Here is a 19,738-nt window from a genome sequence, read left to right as displayed (position 1 = left end):
GCCCACTCCCTCTTGCTCTGTGATGCTGTTTCATTTACCCTGCAGCCTGTAATCCTGGTGTGCAAACACTCACCTGACCTGAGGTTAGAGGTGAGATCATGAGTGTAATCCTGGTTTGATAAAATGATAACCAGAACTTTAAGCTGGGCAAGCCTTTAACTCTGAATTTATTAAATATTTGCAGCATCAGAGGGGTGACTACAGCAGCAGGGTCCATATGAGCATCCACACAGTGAAAAAACTATGTACAACTTTGCAATAACAACATCATTTATTATATAGAACAATTAATTCTGAGAAAGCAGATCACAGTCTGTAATTTTCTCCACATCAGACATGTGAGCTGTTTTTAATTAAATCATTTGTTTTTCAGCCGCTGTCCTCAGGTTAACTCCTGAGCACCGTTGCAGCTGCTGAAGCATTTTTATTTTACTGTTAGTAAAAGTCTGATCCATTTACTCAGTGATATTTATCTTTTTATTGTATCATTTATCACATTCATCACATTTTATTGTATCATTGCTGTGGCTGTGATTTTTCTCCCATTGTTAACAACAGGTAGCACCAAAAACATGGGTAACTGTAGCGTGACTTGCTGAAGTAATATAAATTGTCCCTCTTTAGACAAGTTTCATTGTTTGGGGGACTTGACAGAAGTGCTGTTTTTCCTTTCAGATGTTCAAGACTCCTCTTCCTTTGAAACTACTTTAAATGCAGGTCAAATTAACTTCACCCTTTTGTGCAGCTTTCAGCTCAGCCTGGAGGATCCTGCAGCTCTAAAACAACAGCCAGTCGTTTTTGTGTGAGTGTATTAACACATGTTTTTATCACATCTGCAAACTTTTCTGTGTTTTCAGAGTGGAGAGGACAGCTCCAGGGTGTCTATCACCTTCTTCCGGCTGTTTCGAGTAATGCGATTGGTCAAGCTGCTGAGTAAAGGGGAGGGCATTCGAACACTCCTGTGGACTTTCATCAAATCGCTGCAGGTAAGCGAGGACGTTGTCTGGAAAGAAGATGTGGCATTTCTTAATGGCCACAAGGTCAATCTGCATCGAGTTCTGGCTGAAGTCTGGCTTAATGGTGGTTTAAAGCTCTTGTTTCTTTAATGTTGCCCATTGTTCAGTAGCCACAGCTCCCATCTTATATTTTATAATGCAGTGTTTTGTTGCAGTTCTGCTGCCTTGTTCAGCAAAGACTCTAATTTGTTCCTGTCTCTCTGCAGGCTTTGCCATACGTTGCTCTACTTATTGCCATGATCTTCTTCATCTACGCTGTCATCGGCATGCAGGTAAGTTTACACACAGTAAACCTGCAGGGTCATTCTGACTTAATATATTTATATCAAACATTTTACAACACTAAAAAAGATCTTTGAACAGTTTGTTTTGCCCACTTGAATCTGATTTGGTCAACTTTAATTCTTTGTGCCTTTACTTCAGTTGTTAGTGTCTTCTTGCAAAATCTCTGTGGGTGTCAACCCCTTTAAGTTAGGAAAGAAATTGAAGTCAAATATTTTGTAAATTGGCCGCTCATTTCAATCCAAACAGTCACCGTTAACAACACTGGAAGGCTGTCACAATAAGGACATGCTAAAGCTGCTGACTTTTTTCTTCTGCTCATCTCCATTTGTCAGACATTTGGGAAGATAGCGATGCAGGATTACACTCAGATCAACAGAAACAACAACTTCCAGACATTTCCTCAGGCTGTTCTCCTCCTCTTCAGGTCAGATCCTCCTCCTGCTGCTTTTATGTCTGTGTAGATTCTTTAGTCAGGTCACGGTAATCTTGAGTGCTTGTATTTTTGGCTTGTGAAGAAATTTCACCTCTCATCTAAGAGGCTTCTTCTTAAACTGCTAATGTTGAGCCCAAGCTATTTAGCCCCTAGTGCGGTTGCCATTTTGGAGCTTGTACTGAGTCTTTCACCAACTATTAATCCCACTATTACTCATGTGAGCTGTGAAGGGTCCCATGAGCCAAGGTGTGAAGCAAACTGTGGGCCAATACTGTCACACTGGCCAGGGTTTGAATTCTCTGAGTCATTGTCTCGTCCCACTATTATGTGGGATGTTGAGGTCAGGTGACTGCATCGCCTGGGAAGGGACTGCAAGACTGTATTATAGATGGCTGATAGATGGTGCCGTAAGACACCACCTCTGGTCCCACCACTGTTGCCTCACAGCAAGAAGGTCCTAAGTTCAATTCCACCATCAGGCCGGGTCTTTCTGTGTGGAGTTTGCATGTTCTTCCTGTGTTTGCGTGGGTTCTCCCCAGGTAGTCTGACTTCTTCCCACATTCCAACGACATGCAGTTAGTGGGGTTAGGTTAACTGGTAACTCTAAATTACCACAGGTGTGAATGTGAGTGTGAATGGTTGTCTGTCACTGTGTTAGCCCTACAACAGACTGGTGACCTGGTACACCAGGTGTACCCTGCCTCTCGCCCTAAGAGAGCTGGGATAGGGTCCGGTCCCCCCGCAACCCTGACAAGGATAAGCAGAAGAGAATGGATCGATGTTATTCTGCTTCTCCGTGGTTGGTGTCTGAGGTTCTTCACTGAATGCACAAGAAAGCCTCGTGCATAATAATTTGAAACATCACGAACCAAAAAGAAGTCCAGTACCTTCATTTCAAGTGCTCAAGAGTGCTCAAGAGTGCTCAAGTCTGTTTTCATTCATTCAAAAACTCGCTAAATCACCCCTGGTGTCCCACAGGGATCTACTCTGGGTCCTTTGCTTCTTTCAGATTTTCTAAGCACCAGCAGTTCTCCCACGGCAGGACTGAGAATTTATTATTTTCAAGTTTTTTTGTGTGTGTTTGTGCAGGTGTGCTACCGGTGAGGCGTGGCAGGAGATCATGTTAGCCAGTCTTCCAGGTAAACGCTGCGACCCCGAGTCAGACTACGAACCAGGAGAGGAGTTCAGCTGCGGCAGCAACTTCGCCATTGTTTATTTCATCAGCTTCTTTATGCTGTGTGCTTTCCTGGTCAGGACACACACTCACACACATTTTTTAATCACACATATCTTTAATGAAATTCTGACATAATAGTTAATCAGAAGGAAAATATGAGCAGACTGCTGATGCACATAGGAGCACAAATATTAGAGACACCTTTAACTGTGATTTAGATAAAAAGTTATTTTATTCACGGCTGACATTTCTAAACACTGAACATTATTAGCTGCATGAAGACAGATGTTCAAGGTGTGCTTAATAAAGTGGCAATTGAGTATATATATGTGCATTTAAAATGTAACTAAACACCTTTGAATATACTTGTTTCTTCTGCTTCAGATTATCAACCTGTTTGTTGCTGTCATTATGGACAACTTTGACTACCTGACACGTGATTGGTCGATTCTGGGGCCACATCATTTGGATGAGTTCAAGAGGATCTGGTCAGAATATGATCCAGAGGCCAAGTAAGATGATCCGTGGTCCACATATACCCAGGATAATTTAGTGTTTTTATCTTCATGTTTTTAATTTATTTTTTATTTTTTAGTTTGGCTTTAGTTAATAATAATTCCTTTGGTGAGAATAGAAACTCCTGCTCCTGCTAAAACACCTGGTTAAATAACTAGTTGTCCAGACACACACACACAGATCCCTCGATTACACTCCATAAAATGTCTTTTTCTCAAATGCAGTATATACTCTTTCATATATTTTTCTGTATCAGACGCACAAAACATATAAAAGTTTTCATGTGATTTAAATTTCATAGCAGTCAAGCAAATTGAAACTGGAAAGATAATAAATTGAGCTGGGATTTAATCTGCAGCCATGCTCTGGGCTCACTACCCTGCATTTTCATCTAACTTTTTGATGTTGGGGAGAAAAGTGGATTATTTTTTTCCAGTGTTCATTGACCTAAATCAGGAGGAAAAGTGAATAAAGTTCCAGGTGGAGAGATGATCATAAAATTCCTGATTGTTCTTTGTTCTCAGAGGTCGGATAAAACACCTGGACGTTGTTGCTATGCTGAGAAGGATTCAGCCTCCTCTGGGTTTTGGGAAGCTTTGTCCTCACAGAGTTGCCTGCAAGGTAAAATAGTCACACACTGTGTGCTGTAGCTGCTGTTCAAAAGGTTATAAGCTTGGATTCAAGAGACTTAATTTAACTGGGAGCTATTTTTAACCATCTCAGCGTCTGGTAGCGATGAACATGCCTCTGAATGCTGATGGGATGGTGACCTTCAACGCCACGTTATTTGCTCTGGTTCGCACTGCCCTTAAAATCAAGACCGAAGGTATGTGATATGTCTTTGCAGGAGCTGCTATAAACACACAGGAGTGATTCTGGACAAATTAAAGACTTCAGGAAATCATGGCTCCTCTTTCCTTTTCTGCCACAGCATTAAAAGGTTGACATTATTCAGGAAAACCTTTAGGTTTTATAGCTTTACTATCTGCAAATCCATACTGGACAGCTACTAATGCATTTATAAACTAGCAGCAGCTAAGAGGGAGTCAGAAACTTCTCTGTAACTGATAATCAAATTTATAACATAAATCAGAGACTCATCTGCATATAAACTTACCTAAATCTTTCCGGAATGTGACAATAAACCAAACAGACACAGATCTGAACCATTGTGTGGCAGTTTAGGCATTGTGACAGCAAAACTTCATCTCTCTATGGACTAATTCAAAGTTGCAGAAGCTGTTTGCTTTGCAGACTAAATTAAATAAATGAAAGTGTATCTTCATAAAGGATGCTGTTATGCAGTAATTTTAAATAGTGAAATTGATTGATTGGTCATCTTTTAGCTTCTCTGTATTATTGAGTTCTTAATCATTGAATCAATACAAAAATAGAAATGAGTCCCTGTTAATAAGCCACAAGCCTGTAACCACAGTAGCCTAGCCATAACTTTTATCTGATTTACCTCTTGCCAGGTATCCCTGAGCAGGAGAACGAAGAGCTGAGGGTGATCATCAAGAAGATCTGGAAGAGAATGAAGCCAAAACTTTTGGACGAAGTCATACCGCCACATGAAGGTACTCTTGCTGCTCACACGACGAGGTAGTACTGTTACTGCAAGTCTCAGCAGGAGTACTGCAGACTGAACTCTCTCTTCTCCATCCACAGAGGAGGAAGTAACTGTTGGGAAGTTTTATGCCACTTTCCTCATCCAAGACTACTTCAGGAAGTTCAGGAGGAGGAAAGAAAACGGAGATCTGACCGGAGAGAACGACTCACCCAACCAGTCTGCTGTCCAGGTCTGTCTGTCTATTTACTGACAGAAGGCTGCAAAGTGGCAAGATGCAGACCAACAGTATCAGGCCATATAAGACAGGCAGCAGTAACCCAACATGTTTTTGTTCTTTTTTAATGACTGAAGAAACCAAAGCTCCAAACAACAGAGTTTAAATATCCTGGGGTCTTGTTTGTGAGTAATGTGAAGGTAAAGCATGAGATTAACCCAAGAGTTTGTGATGTTCGTTTCCTGCTGAAGAGAGCGCTGAACTGGAGGGCAAAGTTTACAGTTTACCAGTCGATCTGCATCCCAGCACTGACCTACCATCATGAGATGTGGGTAGTTAAAAAAATAACGCTGAGGATAAAAGTGGCTGAAATGAGTTTCGTGTGTAGGGTGGGTAGGTCAACTTTAGAGATGAGGTGAGGAGCTAAGACATCCATAGGTAGCTTGGAATATAATTGCTGCTCCTTGAAATAGAAAGAACCCAGTTGAGGTGATTAGATTAGATGAAACTTTATTAATCCCTCGGGTGGGTTCCTCCGGGAAATTCACTAAATTCAGGTGGTGCGAGTATCTGATAAAAATTCCTCTTGGACATCTTTGGAGGTTTTCCAGACATGCCCAACTTGGTGGAGACACTTGAGAAGACCCAGAGGTCGCCCGAGAGATTATATAGCTCCTCTAAGCCTGGGAGCACCTCAGGAAGATCTTGAAAATGTTGCTGGGGAAAGCACATCTGGAATACCTGTTTCGCTTGCTAACACAATTTGGAATAATTACACGATGATGGATGGATGGGAAAGCTCCTAGAGAAAATTTGGATACAGGGTTTTGAATCCATGGATGAAGCTGATTATAGGGTCTGTATCAGTCTTTTTTTTTTGTTTGTTTATATTTTATCCTTCATCTCTGTTCTCCCATCACCTGAGGAGTGCTCAGAGTCACTCATTAATTCGGTCGTCAGTTATGATGCTTTTGAGAAAGAGCTCTTAAACTGAATTAGAGTCCAACCAAAGCTTGAAGATGCCTTTAGGAAAGAAACTGGGATCTGTATTTGTGCATGATGCTGTTACAACAAGTATGTCTTCATGCATTTTTTTTTGTGTTTCCGTGTAGCTCTGTAAAGCTGGTCTGAAGACTCTGCAGGATCTGGGTCCAGAGATGCGCCTGGCTCTGAACGAAGACCTGGAGGAGGAGGAGGAGGCCATGATGGAGGACGAGGAGATGGAGGAGAATGCTGCATATAAGGTCTTTATTCAGATTTACACACTTAAGCGTCTGACAAACTTCTCAACTTTTTCTTTTTAGAAAATACTTGAATGGGCCTTTAAAAGAGATTAAGTTTGTATTTTGTCTGCAGGCTGAAAATGGTTATGCAGAGAAAGATCGACGTGGCTCATTACTGACACCTACTGGTAAATGACCAGTTAATTCGTTATCATCAAGCTGCATCATGTAACAACACAAAAGGATTTAAAATGTAAATGAGGAAAACAGTTGTGATTACATGACACTTAGTGTGTCCACCTCACCTTCTTTTGCAGGTCAGGGCGGTGTTGTGGGTGACGGCAGCGTCTCTAACGGAGGTCTGATACACCGGGTCGGGTCTCTCACCAAGATGGCAAACGGCAGCGATCACGACGAACATCTTCGCTGGGGAGACAGCGTGAGGTCATCCATTAATCGACATCCCTACCGCCGCTCATCCGTGAAGAACGGCCTGCTGGACCACGGCCACAAAAGACCGTCATACTCCAAACGAAGGTAGGCGGTCACACAACGGAAACCACTAAGAAAACGTGGCATTTACAGGTGTGACAGCCAATTACAGTCCCCCCCCCCTCCAGGTGGTGGCAGCCCCAGCCCCTTACAGATCAATAAGAAACCCTTTAAAGAGAAATTGAGATCAGTTTTCCTTCAGGTGTCGTCTGTCACTGCTTGGTCACTGCTGCACTCTCAACTGGCTCATGCAAGCAAGACTACAAATTTACCATACTGGCTTTCTCCTGTGGGTTGTGACCTCCTCACCTCTCTCATCCTTTAACTTTGCACACTCCCACTGAGGTCCGCTGAGCAGATGCTCGTAACCTGACCTAAGGTCCACATTATAGCTCACAGAGGTGACGGAGTCTTTATGGCAAAAGCCCCTACATAGTGGAATAAGCTGCACCTTCCCTTCAGGACCTCAACAAAACCAAAAGGCTTTAACCCATTTTTAGGCCTCAGCTGTAAAAGGCTGATGGCATGTTGTCATCACTGCACGGGGCAGCGTGGACACCCAGCTGCGTGAACACGAGAATGAGGCGACGTAGGATTTTCAAACTGATACCATAAGTGCACTTTAAGTGTGACGTTGAGGTCAGAGGTCAGGTTTTCTGAAGATCTTGTGAAGGCAATAACTCAAGAAGGAGGTGAGGGGTAGTACTGGCAGCCATCAGTATCTTTATTTATTCTGGCTGCTTTCTACTTCTATGGTTTTACTCTTTTTGTGTATTTTATTATGTTGTGTTGCTCTAATGTTATCTCATTTTATTCTATGAGCTGTACAGTTAAATGTTTTTAATTCTGCTTCTAAATAAACTGACTTAATTTGACACTTTCTGTGACCTGTAGAAGGGACTCACGGGACAGATTGTGGAGGAACGGAGACATGGAGGCTTGTGGCGAGCAGGGTTACTACAGCAGAGAAGAAGACAATGACAGCATCACCTCCAGAGAAAGGTACACGTTAGCTTTAATGTCACCCTCAGAGGCGACTGACATTTCTGGAGGGCACACATCGACATAGTGGAAGACCGATTCATTTTCCTTTGTGTGTTTGCAGACATTATCCTGATGAGCCTCCTCTGTACAGAGACCATTACGATGGCCACGCCTCCTATACCAACAGTAGCTATGGTAATGGCTACAGCGAGGGGAGGAGGACGACCAGAAGACGCCTACTTCCTGCCACACCCACAGGTGAGACGATGTCCCAGAATCCTCTCTGCAGCGTACCTGCATCATCACACCTCATATGAGTTTTTTGTTCATCAGGTCGGAAGCCGTCGTTTAACATCCAGTGCCTGAGGAGGCAGGGCAGCAGCGACGACCTGCCGATCCCCGGGACCTACCACCCGACATCGCCACCGCGTCGCACGCGCACACAGGTAAAACACACAGCAAGCACACACAGCAAGCACACACACAAATCTCTCTTCTTCAGTGAAATCAAACACTCTCCTCTCCTCAGCAAACGTTCAACAGCTTCGAGTCTCGTCACTCCTCCAGTCACTCCATGGCGGCCTCCTCGGCATCCTGGGCAAACCCTTGCCCTCGCCGCGGTCGCCTCCTCTATGCTCCTCTAATCCTGGTGGAGGAGGAAGGAAGCCCACCCTGGGGAGGAGGAGGACCTGCGGGTGAAATAAAGAAGGCAGGAGCAGGAAGAGGTGAGGACACCACAGTTTTGTTGATTTTAGCCGCACTGTAAACGTGTTCCTGTGGTTTAAAGTCGCACCTTTCTCATCCATCAGGTGTCAGCGTGACAGGTGCGGCACCCAGACCAGCCTGGTACGGCGGCCCAGCAGGGACATCAGGTAAGAGGGACGAACAAATGCACACTAAGATAGTTTTTACACACAAACTCCAGACAGTGTTGCGTCATCAGGTTGAATTTCAGAAATCAGTTGAACTTGAAAATGTATCCTCCTCCTCTTTTTTAATTAGGCAGTGAAAACTGTTATTCTGGCAGTAACCGCAGACAGTCTCTGGGAGGAAGATGCAGTTAGCAGGTCAGCAAAGCATAAACTGACAGCAGCTCTGGCACAGTTACAGGCCTGCCTCCTGTGCAGGGCCTGAATGCTAATGCTGCTGGCCCAAGTTCAGAGGACACATAGTGGTGGAGCAGCGGAGGACCAGAGTGGGCACAGAGGGAAACCGTCTGTGCCCTTTGATATCATTTGTGGAGGGAAAAGGTGCATCAAAATTTTAAGATTATTTGACACTACACGTAGACCCCTGACAAAAAGAACGGCCTCTTTTTGTCATTTTTAAGGATATTAGAAATTTACCGACTTGATCAATAACATTTCTCTAAAGAACGCTCACATGTACAGCAGGTTGCACAGGTGTATCTGCTGTGCTGTAACTGCAGAGATGTAACATCCAAAGTCAGTGCTGTAGTTAGATTCTTTGTGCGTTTGTGCCATCAAACTGTGTGCATACTCTTGGGTAGGGAGCAGGCCTCCAGGCCAGTTTGTGTCCACGGCCTGTGGTCACGCTCCGTGTCTGAATGTGTCACGTGATTGTGTTGCAGCTCCGCCCCCATACAGGGCGTACACAACCCTCAGAGTCCCCTCTCACCTTGGAGCACCGTTCACTGAGAAAAGAGGGTCAGCTGACAGTCTGGTGGAGGCGGTAAGAACTGACTGCTGATTGATCTCTGATCAGTTTCTGTGTCCAGAATCAGCGATTTATCCCGGTTGTGTTAATCTCGCCGCAGGTTCTGATCTCAGAGGGCCTCGGTCTTTACGCTCGAGATCCAAAGTTTGTGGCATTTGCGAAGAGGGAGATCGCTGACGCGTGCCACATGACAGTGGATGAGATGGAGTCGGCTGCCAGCGACCTTCTTGGCTCAGGGAGCCACAGCTTTCTCAGCAACGCTGCCAGCGACCAAGCTGCGCTCTATAGCGATGAGGAGCCAATCAGGACAGGCCATGACGAGGATGAGCTGGCTGATGAGATGACCTGTGTGACATCATTCTGAGGCTCTGGACCAATCCGGATAAAGATGGAGATGGGACATTTGCAATCAGCAGGAGCCATGTTTAGAATTTGACTTCCAGGACACCTAACCAGTTAGAGGAAGGAGTCGGGGAGTAGTTAATTTAAAGTTTTGGTGAATGAGGAGAGATCGAGGTCACTGTTGAGGAATGGATGAAGAGTATGGAGGGATCGGGAGAAGGAACGAAATCAAGGGAGAAGGAAGAAAATAAAAAAGGATGGAAATCTGGATACAAATGGAAGAAGGGAAGGAAGAACAAATGTTAAGAAAGGGTTAAAAATGTCACAAGTTAGGAAAACAATGAAAGCAAGTGGGAAAATAGAAAAAGAAGGATGAGACGAGAAACAAAGAGGGACATGAGGGTTTTTTTAAAAAAAGAAAATGTTGACTTGAGAGGCGACTCCTGCCAACACTCAAGTCACTGACTAGCTGAGGGGCAGGAGGGCCTAGGCAGACAACACAGCAGCTTCCGGTGGCTCCGGGAATTTTTTGGTGGCCTTTTCGGAGACAAAGTCTCTCTAAAGGTTTAAAAGGTTAAACAGGTTTACTCCAGTTCACTCTGCATCAATTCAGATGTGTGCCAGTGACTCAAACAACAAAGTAGAAATAAAACTTTTCACTTTTGCAACCTGTTTGTCCAAAACGTCGCCGCCAGCTCAAAGTGATCCAAAGCCAGCGAGCATGGAAAATATGGAAATGTATTGCTGATAAAAATGTACTGTAGTAAAATGAGAGGAAACCAAACACAAGTCCTGATATTATACTTATTACATATTGTTTCAATGACTGCAGGCAGTTTTTCACATGACAGTTGGAGTGGTGTGCGATGTAGAGCCATAGACTGTAAATGAAAGATGAACAGAGCCTCAATGACATCGTCCACTTGCCTTGAAACAAGCCAAGCAGAGCATTAGTGACTACCCTGTTGCAATATCATTTTTTACTTTAAACCCATCAAGAACGTATGTAATGATAATTTAAGAGAGCCATAGGGTAATACTTCTATACCCTGGTGGACATTAGAAGGATAAAATTTGAATATGATACAATTTTAGTGACATAACACGAATACATTTTTTAAATGTTTTTTATCAGACTTAAATGCTATTTTAACTAAATTGTGAGTAAACTAGCAAAAGAGAATATAAATGAATGTTAATAATATAATTTTTACTATTATTTTATCACAAAGGTTTTAGCTATTGACAACTGCAAGGCACCTCAGCATTTTATGTTACATTTAGACACAGAAAATACACAAAAGGTTATGAGTTCATATACATTTAATACCATAGTTAACCAGCTGATTAAGAATTAGCATTATACTGTTGTTAGCCTAAAATGCAAACTGGAACTTCTGATAAAAAATTGGCTTGTAATACTTTGTCAGACACTAAATTATACAACCACTATCATGTATACTTACTATATACTTATAAGACTCTATAATACATGCTAATATTTATTAAATTATGACAAGTTGCTGGGTAGCTAAGCTAAGTGCTGACTTCTGCTAACCACTAACGGTTGCGTACAGGTTTAGTTTAGCGCTAGCTAATACTCAGTAATGTTTGATAAAAAAATTTAAAGGGGACCTTTGCTTGTCTTTACTTTCTGTCTTTAGTTTATGTTATATAATGTCACAGTCAGATAAAGTTTAATCCGTGTAACTTCACGGATATCTTTAAACAACAGACACACCAAACAATTAGCGGCAGTACAGTTCACCAGCACTGGTGCTGCCCCTCTTTAGGCTTCCAGAAGTTCCAGGAGCTTCCAGAAAAGTAAGTGGGCAAAAATGAACAAAGGCACTTAAAAATGGCCAGTATTGATAAAGCTACTCTAATGCAGTCTCTGAATAAAGCCGATGAGCTGGTAATGAGAAGGCAAGGTTTATGCAGTAACACAATAATGCTAATAAAAATAAAGAATACGCAAATGAATACGAGCTAGCTGTGTTCCCATCTTGTTAGCAGATGATTTAATCATTTGAATGATAGCAGAAAGAAGAGGTTAACGTATAAACTGGATAAATCTTTTAACGTTTTGCTGAAATTGTTGATCAAAAAAGTTCTCGTGGCAGAATAATTTTTTCTTCAGAAGATGCAGAAATAAAAACATTGTTTTCTTCCATAGCATTTATTTATTTTTCCAAGTGCTCATGTCAAAACTCCAGCTATATGTCAGTGTAATTAATAATCCATTTGTATGTTTTTGTAAACATGAATTTAAAAAAAGAGGAATTGAAGTAAAATTATAAATATGGAAGAATTAAGGGAAAAAAGTTTAAAATTTAATGTGTCAAAGTCAAAGGAGAGGTATCCTTGAACTTCCATTGCTAGGTTTGTGCAGTGAGTAAGGAAAATGTGACTGAGGCTGGGAACGAGACGCTTGTGATGAAGAAGCATAAATAAGTGGAGCGTAAGCTGAGCTTCATTTAGTTTTCACAGTCACAGGTTTTCTATCAGGACTGTTGATGTGTTTGATGTTGCTGTTGAAGGATGTGCTCTGTGATTCGTACAGCTGTGGGGAACATTTTATCTCTTATGTTTCATTAACGTGTTTTAATGAAAGTCTTATCTACACACGAAGACCTGAAAAGACTTTGCTTTTGTTTGTTTTTTTATTTGTCAGGAGTGTGTTTGTTTGATGTATTCAGCTTTTCTTATTTCAGATGTTTGATATTTTTTATTGACTTTCACAGAAAGGACGGGATTTCCGTTTCATTCGTGCCAGCCAGCGGTCCAGTGGTGTTTATGTCTCTTCTGAACTTTTGTGTTTTCGTCTTTTTCTCTTTTTTTTCCATTCTTTTTTCTTTCCAACAGTTTGCACAGTTTCCCAGCAGTTAAGGGCTTTTAATTCCACACCTGGATTTTCTCCTCACAGCGCCCTCAGACATTAAGCTACCATGTTCAGCTGAGAAACAGCTCTGTCTGAACCTTCATTTACCTCAAATAAAGACTGAAAACAACCTACTGCCGGACTCTTCTGTGTTAATATTCATACCCAGTGCACAATACTGTAAGACAGCACACTTAAAACAACTTGTTTTATCTTATTCGAGAGAGACTTGACCCAGTTGGCACTCATGCAAACTCACAGCATATAAAAATGCAGAACATATACAGCAGGATGTACAACAATCTATATCTAACATTTTTCTGCAAATTATTCAATGTGAAAGTATCTGGTAAGTACGGTGGCCCCTAGAGACAAAGCATGAACAAACTCCAAAACACAACGGAAGTGCTGCAGGACGCTAGGGGCAGTGTTGAGCTCGATTTGCAAAATAAACGGCAAGTTTGTTGCAAACACATGGGCTGTGTCCCAATTCAGGGGCTGTGTCCCAATTAAGAGACCGCACGCTTGAAGTACGCGCACTACGCGTACTACGTACGGTGCGTAGTACGTAGTACGAGAAGTGCGGAAGTGAGAGGCTTGTGAAATGGGACGGTCTAGCCTCCGTCGCGCAGTTCAGGTTGCCTAGCAACCATGATACTAACCGCGAGAAACGTTTCATACAGCTTTGCTTGACAGAAATGAAGGAGAGAAAATGTTTTGTTGGTCATTCATTTTTTATGACATAACTTTGATTAGCTGAGTATCTGAGGCTGAGACCACAGGACTGTAAAACATGATAGTTGGGCGTAATTTCTGTGCTGAACAGATACTAACTAATATTAGTTAGTAAATAACAATTAGCTAATGTTGTTCATGAGACTAAAGTCATCTCACTGTGGTAATGTAAATATATTATGGCCAATATTATATGTATTGTCAGATCATTATGATATATATATATATATATATATTACAGGATATATTACAGCAGTGAGCTTGAACTCTGGGTCAAAGATTCAAGTTGCATTTATTTATATTTCCTATCACCTTAAATCTTCACTCACAGACAAGTATCTTTGACAGTGTATAGATGTATTATACATAACAGACAAATATTGTTTGTTTAATATGTTGGCATTACATTACATTTGGCTCAATGCTTACATATATTTATAAAAAGAAAATGTACAAGCTGTGAAAACTGTTTCTGATAGAATGAAGAGTAGACTGATATATTAAATATTCCTTTATTGGGTGAGAAAATCAGACCATGTCATAACTGCTTTAAGTCATACAGAATAGATATCAGAGCCTTAAACAGGCTGACTTCTGCTAAATGGGTCAAACTGGGCAGAAAGTCTACAAACACATAACATCCTTATAGAATATGATGTAACACTATAGATCAACTTAGCTCAGAATATATAAAGCATATAAACAAGTACAGCAATATGATGCAACAAACACAGCAGTGCTACTGATCCAAAATACTCAAAGCTTCATAGAACTGGAACAAACATTTATTTTTAGCTCCATTCTGCTGCTGATACATACTTTAGGTTTCTGAACATTAAACTTGTTGCTGCCTTTCATAGTGTGTAACCTGAAGGCCCTGAGTACTTTCTCCCACACTGAAAACACTGGAATGATAATATTATTTGAACATTACCTAATAAGACTGATTCAGCACAGACAGACAGTTATGTTAAACTTTCCTAGCAGTCCTTCACAAACAGGGAACAGTCTGTCTATTCTCTCCATCTGTCAGCTGCTGCTGGCTCTTCCTCCTCCTCTTCCTCACACACTGCTGAGTTTGTCCTGGTGGATCATCAGGGGTGCAAAGCCTCACAGATGATGTGCAGCAGTGAGTCCCTCAGTCTGTCCTCACTCTGGACACTTGCAGGTGTCACACATGGAAATCAAATGTGTGATAAGCTGCAGGATTCAAACACAAGTGTAACTTATAAACACATGTTCATACTTTTATTCCACAATCAGAGAGAAAGAAAAAGAGAGAGTGCAGGACAGACAGACAGGTGGCAGTCTCAGGTGTACACACTGCTACACAACAGCACCAGAGAAGGAGGATTTAGTGTTTGTGTTATTACGAGTGCTAAACAAGAAGAGTTCCCAGATGGTACAGTGGACACAGGTACTTCCTGGCTTGTGTAGTTACTAGGTAACAAAAGCTCATCACTGCCCCTAGCGTCCTGGAGCACTTCCGTCGTGTTTCAGCGTTTACATGTGTTTTGGGGGTTTGCATGTGTTTTGGAATTTGTAAGTGCTTTGTCTCTAGGGACCACCGTAGGTAAGAAACTACAGTCATGGGAGTTGATGTTTTGAACCAGTTTAGTACAGTTCCTGAAAGACCTGCCCAGTTCTCCAGTCGTTTGAGTAATATGTTGTGGTCGACTGTATCAAATGCTGCACTGAGATCCAGTAAAACTAAGACTGACATTTTTCCACTGTCTGTATTCAGACATATGTCATTAAACACTTTGGTCAGAGCGGTTTCAGGGCTGTGGTTCTGTCTAAAACCTGACTGGAAGGCATCATAGCAGTTATTCTGTTTTAAGAAGTAATTGAGCTGTTGAGAAACTGCTTTTTCAATGATCTTACTTAAGAACTGGGAGATTTGAGATCGTTCTGTAGTTGTTCATTTGTGTCTTGTCAAGATTGTCCTTTTTCAGTATAGGTTTGATTACAGCAGTTTTTAGTGGTTCTGGAAACACACCTGACATTAAAGAAAAGCCGACGATCTGTAACAGGTCTGACTCCAAAGTCTTTGAGACCTTTTTGAAAAAACTTGTTGGCAGGACATCTAAACAGCAGGAGGAGGAGTTCAGTTGACCTAAGATGTCCTCCAGGTCTTTGCTGTTAGGGTGAAACTGTTTCATGGTGTTTAAACAGTTTTTCGGTGGACACAGTACATATCCTGGATCTGCTGTTGATATACCAACTGCTTGTCTAATCTTTTGGATTTTTTCTGTGAAGAATTTGGCGAAGTCATTGCAGGCCATGGTTGAATGAAGTTCAGCTGCCACTGACACAGGAGGGTTTGTTAGCCTGTCAACTGTAGAAAATAAGACCCGGGCATTATGGCTGTTTTTAGTGATGATGTGAGAGAAGTAGGACCTCCTTGCACTCCTCAGTTGTAAATTATAATTGTGAAGTTTCTCTTTATAAATGTCATAATGAACCTGGAGGTTTGTTTTTCTCCATCTGCGCTCAGCTTTCCTACACTCTCTCTTTTCATTTTTCACCAGTGTGGAGTTTCTCCATGGAGACTTTTTCCTTCCAGAGATAACCTTCACCTTAATGGGAGCAATAGTGTCCATTACATTTAACATGTTAGCATTGAAGCTATTGACGAGCTCATTGACTGAACCTCTGGACAGGTCAGGTGTTAATGGGAAGACCTGGTTAAAGATCTCACTACTGTGTTTAGTTATACACCGTTTTGTGATCACTGTTGATATATTTGTGTGGGCTGAAATTTTAAGGTATTCTAAATATTTTGTACAATTATTCATTATTATAGTGTTTATATTGACTCTGTTTTCCTCTGTGTCATAGTTTAAATATTTATCTGTAAAGAGCAGAAACTCTCTCATTCAAACAGGCTGATTGGTGAATCCCAGATGGACCCAGACCGGCTGGATCAATTTTACTTGCAGCCTCAGCTCGCGTCATTCTTCCTTCTGGACACGGCTTCGAGTCCCAAAGTGCAGAACAGCATGGTATAAACACGGCAGCTTTCCTGCAGCAGGCCTCATTCAGAGAAAGAGACTGTGGCTTTGATCTCCTACCTGACGCTGTGTGAATTATTTATGATTATTTTACTTCTTCATTAAGTCGCATTATGCTCATCTGTTTGTTTGTTTTTGAAAACATGCATGTGAGGATAGATGGCTGTGCCTGTGGATGCTAATAAAGGAATCTGAACAATGCACCTTTGTAAATATATGATGATAAATAATATAGGTGTATGTTAGTTCTCAGAGTGGCTTTGTCCACTGCTTCAAAAACATGTTGTAAAAATGAACTTAAACCAAAGGATATGTAGGACATTTTTTACTTTTAATTTCATTGATTTTATTTTCTATTTGTCACGGAAACATCATTGTCATCAGGAAAAAGATGCCTTTAAATAAATGCAGATACTGGTTCATTTTGCCTGCGGTCCATGGGCAGGTACAGACTATATTAAATGAAATCCGATGTATTTATTGTTGCAACTAAACTGCATTTTGGTCACCTCCATTATCTTGTGTTAAATGTGTTTTAGTGTGGTCACCGTATTGTTACAGGGCAAACATTTTTCTCAATGCGTGTTGATAGAATAAGGAGCTGTGTGCCTTAGAACTCCTGGAGCTTTCAGTGAGTTTCCCCCTTGAATGCTTTTTGGTCCCCCACCCACTAAAATCCTGGAAGCGACCCTGGTGGTTAAACGTGGAGATGCATAAACTCACAGCTAAAATAGGGGATGCTGCAGTATAAATTTATATTTTTATTCTCATCAGAAAAGTAGCTTCCAAGTGTTGTTTTGACATCAAATGTATGGATGAAATGCAGACTGAATTTTTTCAACTGCCCAGTCTGTGTTAGAGACATGCATATTACTGAGATCCTTCAGAGTTTCCCAATCTTATCTTGAAAAAGCCCAAACTCGGTTTGTTACAAAGGATCAAAACCCACCACTGTAAAAGAACATTACAAAAACATGTAGCATAAAATATTACAAGGGCCTACCTGTGAAACAAAATGTGTCACCATTGTACCTACCTGTGTGGAGTGACAGGTCTGACCCAGTCTGATGTGGTCTGAGCTCCCTCTGCTGGCTGACTGAAGGATGAGCTCCAGTTGAAAGAAGGAAGGAAGGAAGGATGGAAGGATGGAAAGGATCACTCACTCAAAATCCGTCTTTCAGCCCTAACCGGAGCTCAGCTAGCTCATTTGATTCAAACAGAATTAACAGCCCATTTCCATCTGTTGCCATTTCCATGACACACACACCAAACCAGCAGACATAGCCTGTTGCCATTGTTGCACAAAGGTCAGGGAAACCTGTGCCACCTGAAAGCCATGACATAATCTTCCCTCTGCCAGGGATACCACATGACCACACGTAAAACCCCACCTTCCAGGTTCCTCATTGGCAGATATGCGTGTGATTGGTTGTTTTAAATGTTTTCTACTCTTTATCTGTTTCACTTTAAACCTTCTCCTGTATTTATAAAGCCTATAAACCACCATATCTAGGAACAGCTGGAGGTTTTACCTCTTTAGAGTCACTTCAGTCCAAATTATCTTGAGAAGGGGAAGGGGCGGGGAGGTCATATAAGGGCTCATTTGTCTGATCTGTGCCATCCTGACACACCTGTAAGCCTGTTTGAAATGATGCTGCTAATTGCTACGAGAATTTATTGTTTGTCCTTTGACTTAAAAACTGCCACTCTGAGATTTGGGGCCACTTTGAAAGCCCTTGTTTTGACAGAAAAGTATGTTTGAGCTAATATGACGTTAAATTCACAGGTGATTTTTATGTAATATCTTTAGGGGAGTACGTAGTGTTTTAGTTTTTTTTTGTTTGTTTGTTTTTATTCAAATCCAGTGAGTTAAAATGCTAACCAGAGATGCTTGCACACACTGATGAGTGTCTGGCACATCAGCATTTATGGGTTTAATTATGACGTCATGGTCAACAGCTCCATACAGTAAAAACTTCCCCCTCAAAATGAATAAAATGAATACAGCATTACCACCTGTACACACTACTCCCTTCATGAGCAGCACCATTTGGTTCTTGCAGACTTCTTGTCTTCTTGGTCAGCACGCACCAGGTCGGGTTAAAGCCTGTGTCTTCTCTTCTGTGAAGGGAGTAGTGCACACCATAGCAGGAAGTCATAAGTGGTGTCTTTAATCGGCACCACACTTTCCAGCTGTGCTGATTGTTAGAGGTTTTATTTATTGATTAAACAGTGACTTTGCATGATGAGTACTGCTGGAACACCAGGGTGACGGTTGTTTAAGATACTGTGCTGTGCAAAAGTCTTGACACACGACAATTCTTCATGTTTTAGGGAAACGAGTACAACAGTTTATTAAAGGAACATGTTTTGTTGCAAATGGTTGTTGTTAATGAAGTTTATAAAGAGCCAATTTTTTTTAAATGAATCATTCCACTAAATGCAATCAATGTTACTTTAACTTAAAAATATAACTATCTTTCAAAAGCACCGACTTACTGAAGTGACCTAAATGTTTTTGAACTTCAGCCGTCTAGCTTAATGCAATCTCTCAACAAATCAACAAGTGATGATGTTAATCATAATGACCTCTGAGTGGCAGGGTGGGGGGTGACTGAGAGGCACAGACTGTAAGTAAAGGATAAATGTAGCATGCTGGTTTAAGTAAGGTCTTATTCTTTTTAATGACCACCAGGGGGCGACTCCAGTAACTGCAAAAATGAAAGAAGACTTCATATTTGCAGTTTCTTGGTAGACTGAGAAAAGAGACCTAGACTCTCACGGACTATGGTATGAATAAAATCAGTCCTAGCTTAAAGTACTCCTGAATACACCACAATGTTCATTTTTGTTAACTGTGGTCATTATCAGACTCACATGACTTCTGACTGACACCAGGATGGCTGCAGTATCATAAAACCAAAAGTGATCAGGTGGCTAGCATCAAATAATTATTAGTAGTTATTGTTGTATCGAAACTCCATAATGCAGTCAAAGATGTTGTTTATACCTCAGTCTACATGTGGATACTGATGGGAACAGTTCCATGTCTACTCTGAATTTCATTTTGGAACATTTGTATAGGAGTGCTCCCACAGGCACAGAGGGACCAGGATGAATGCCACTGCAATACGAATGTCTGTCAGAAATTTGGCTTTAAACTTTGACAAAAATTGAAT

General features: G+C 41.5%; 1 protein-coding gene across 2 annotated transcripts in view; it reads left to right on the top strand.

Moving 5' to 3' along the window:
* Window positions 1-13,186, top strand: part of cacna1fb (calcium channel, voltage-dependent, L type, alpha 1F subunit) — a 43,972-nt gene extending 30,786 nt beyond the window's left edge. The window contains exons 25-43 of one of the 2 annotated variants that reach the window (XM_040022669.1): window positions 858-986; window positions 1,223-1,288; window positions 1,634-1,725; window positions 2,824-2,983; window positions 3,296-3,423; window positions 3,952-4,048; window positions 4,151-4,253; window positions 4,903-5,004; window positions 5,096-5,226; window positions 6,324-6,455; window positions 6,568-6,622; window positions 6,752-6,971; window positions 7,821-7,928; window positions 8,032-8,168; window positions 8,244-8,356; window positions 8,440-8,635; window positions 8,720-8,782; window positions 9,502-9,602; window positions 9,688-13,186. In XM_040022669.1, coding sequence (XP_039878603.1) covers window positions 858-986; window positions 1,223-1,288; window positions 1,634-1,725; window positions 2,824-2,983; window positions 3,296-3,423; window positions 3,952-4,048; window positions 4,151-4,253; window positions 4,903-5,004; window positions 5,096-5,226; window positions 6,324-6,455; window positions 6,568-6,622; window positions 6,752-6,971; window positions 7,821-7,928; window positions 8,032-8,168; window positions 8,244-8,356; window positions 8,440-8,635; window positions 8,720-8,782; window positions 9,502-9,602; window positions 9,688-9,951 — 2,397 coding nt within the window. In that variant the 3' untranslated portion in view covers window positions 9,952-13,186. The remainder of the gene's footprint in view (window positions 1-857; window positions 987-1,222; window positions 1,289-1,633; window positions 1,726-2,823; window positions 2,984-3,295; window positions 3,424-3,951; window positions 4,049-4,150; window positions 4,254-4,902; window positions 5,005-5,095; window positions 5,227-6,323; window positions 6,456-6,567; window positions 6,623-6,751; window positions 6,972-7,820; window positions 7,929-8,031; window positions 8,169-8,243; window positions 8,357-8,439; window positions 8,636-8,719; window positions 8,783-9,501; window positions 9,603-9,687) is intronic. The other variant, XM_040022668.1, reaches the window with a different exon arrangement.
* The last annotated feature ends 6,552 nt before the right edge of the window (window positions 13,187-19,738 follow it).

Source organism: Simochromis diagramma, unplaced genomic scaffold (genome assembly GCF_900408965.1).
Source record: "Simochromis diagramma unplaced genomic scaffold, fSimDia1.1 OVJJ01000308.1, whole genome shotgun sequence".
NCBI classification, from domain to species: Eukaryota; Metazoa; Chordata; class Actinopteri; order Cichliformes; family Cichlidae; genus Simochromis; species Simochromis diagramma.
This window is presented reverse-complemented; position numbering and strand designations above follow the sequence as displayed.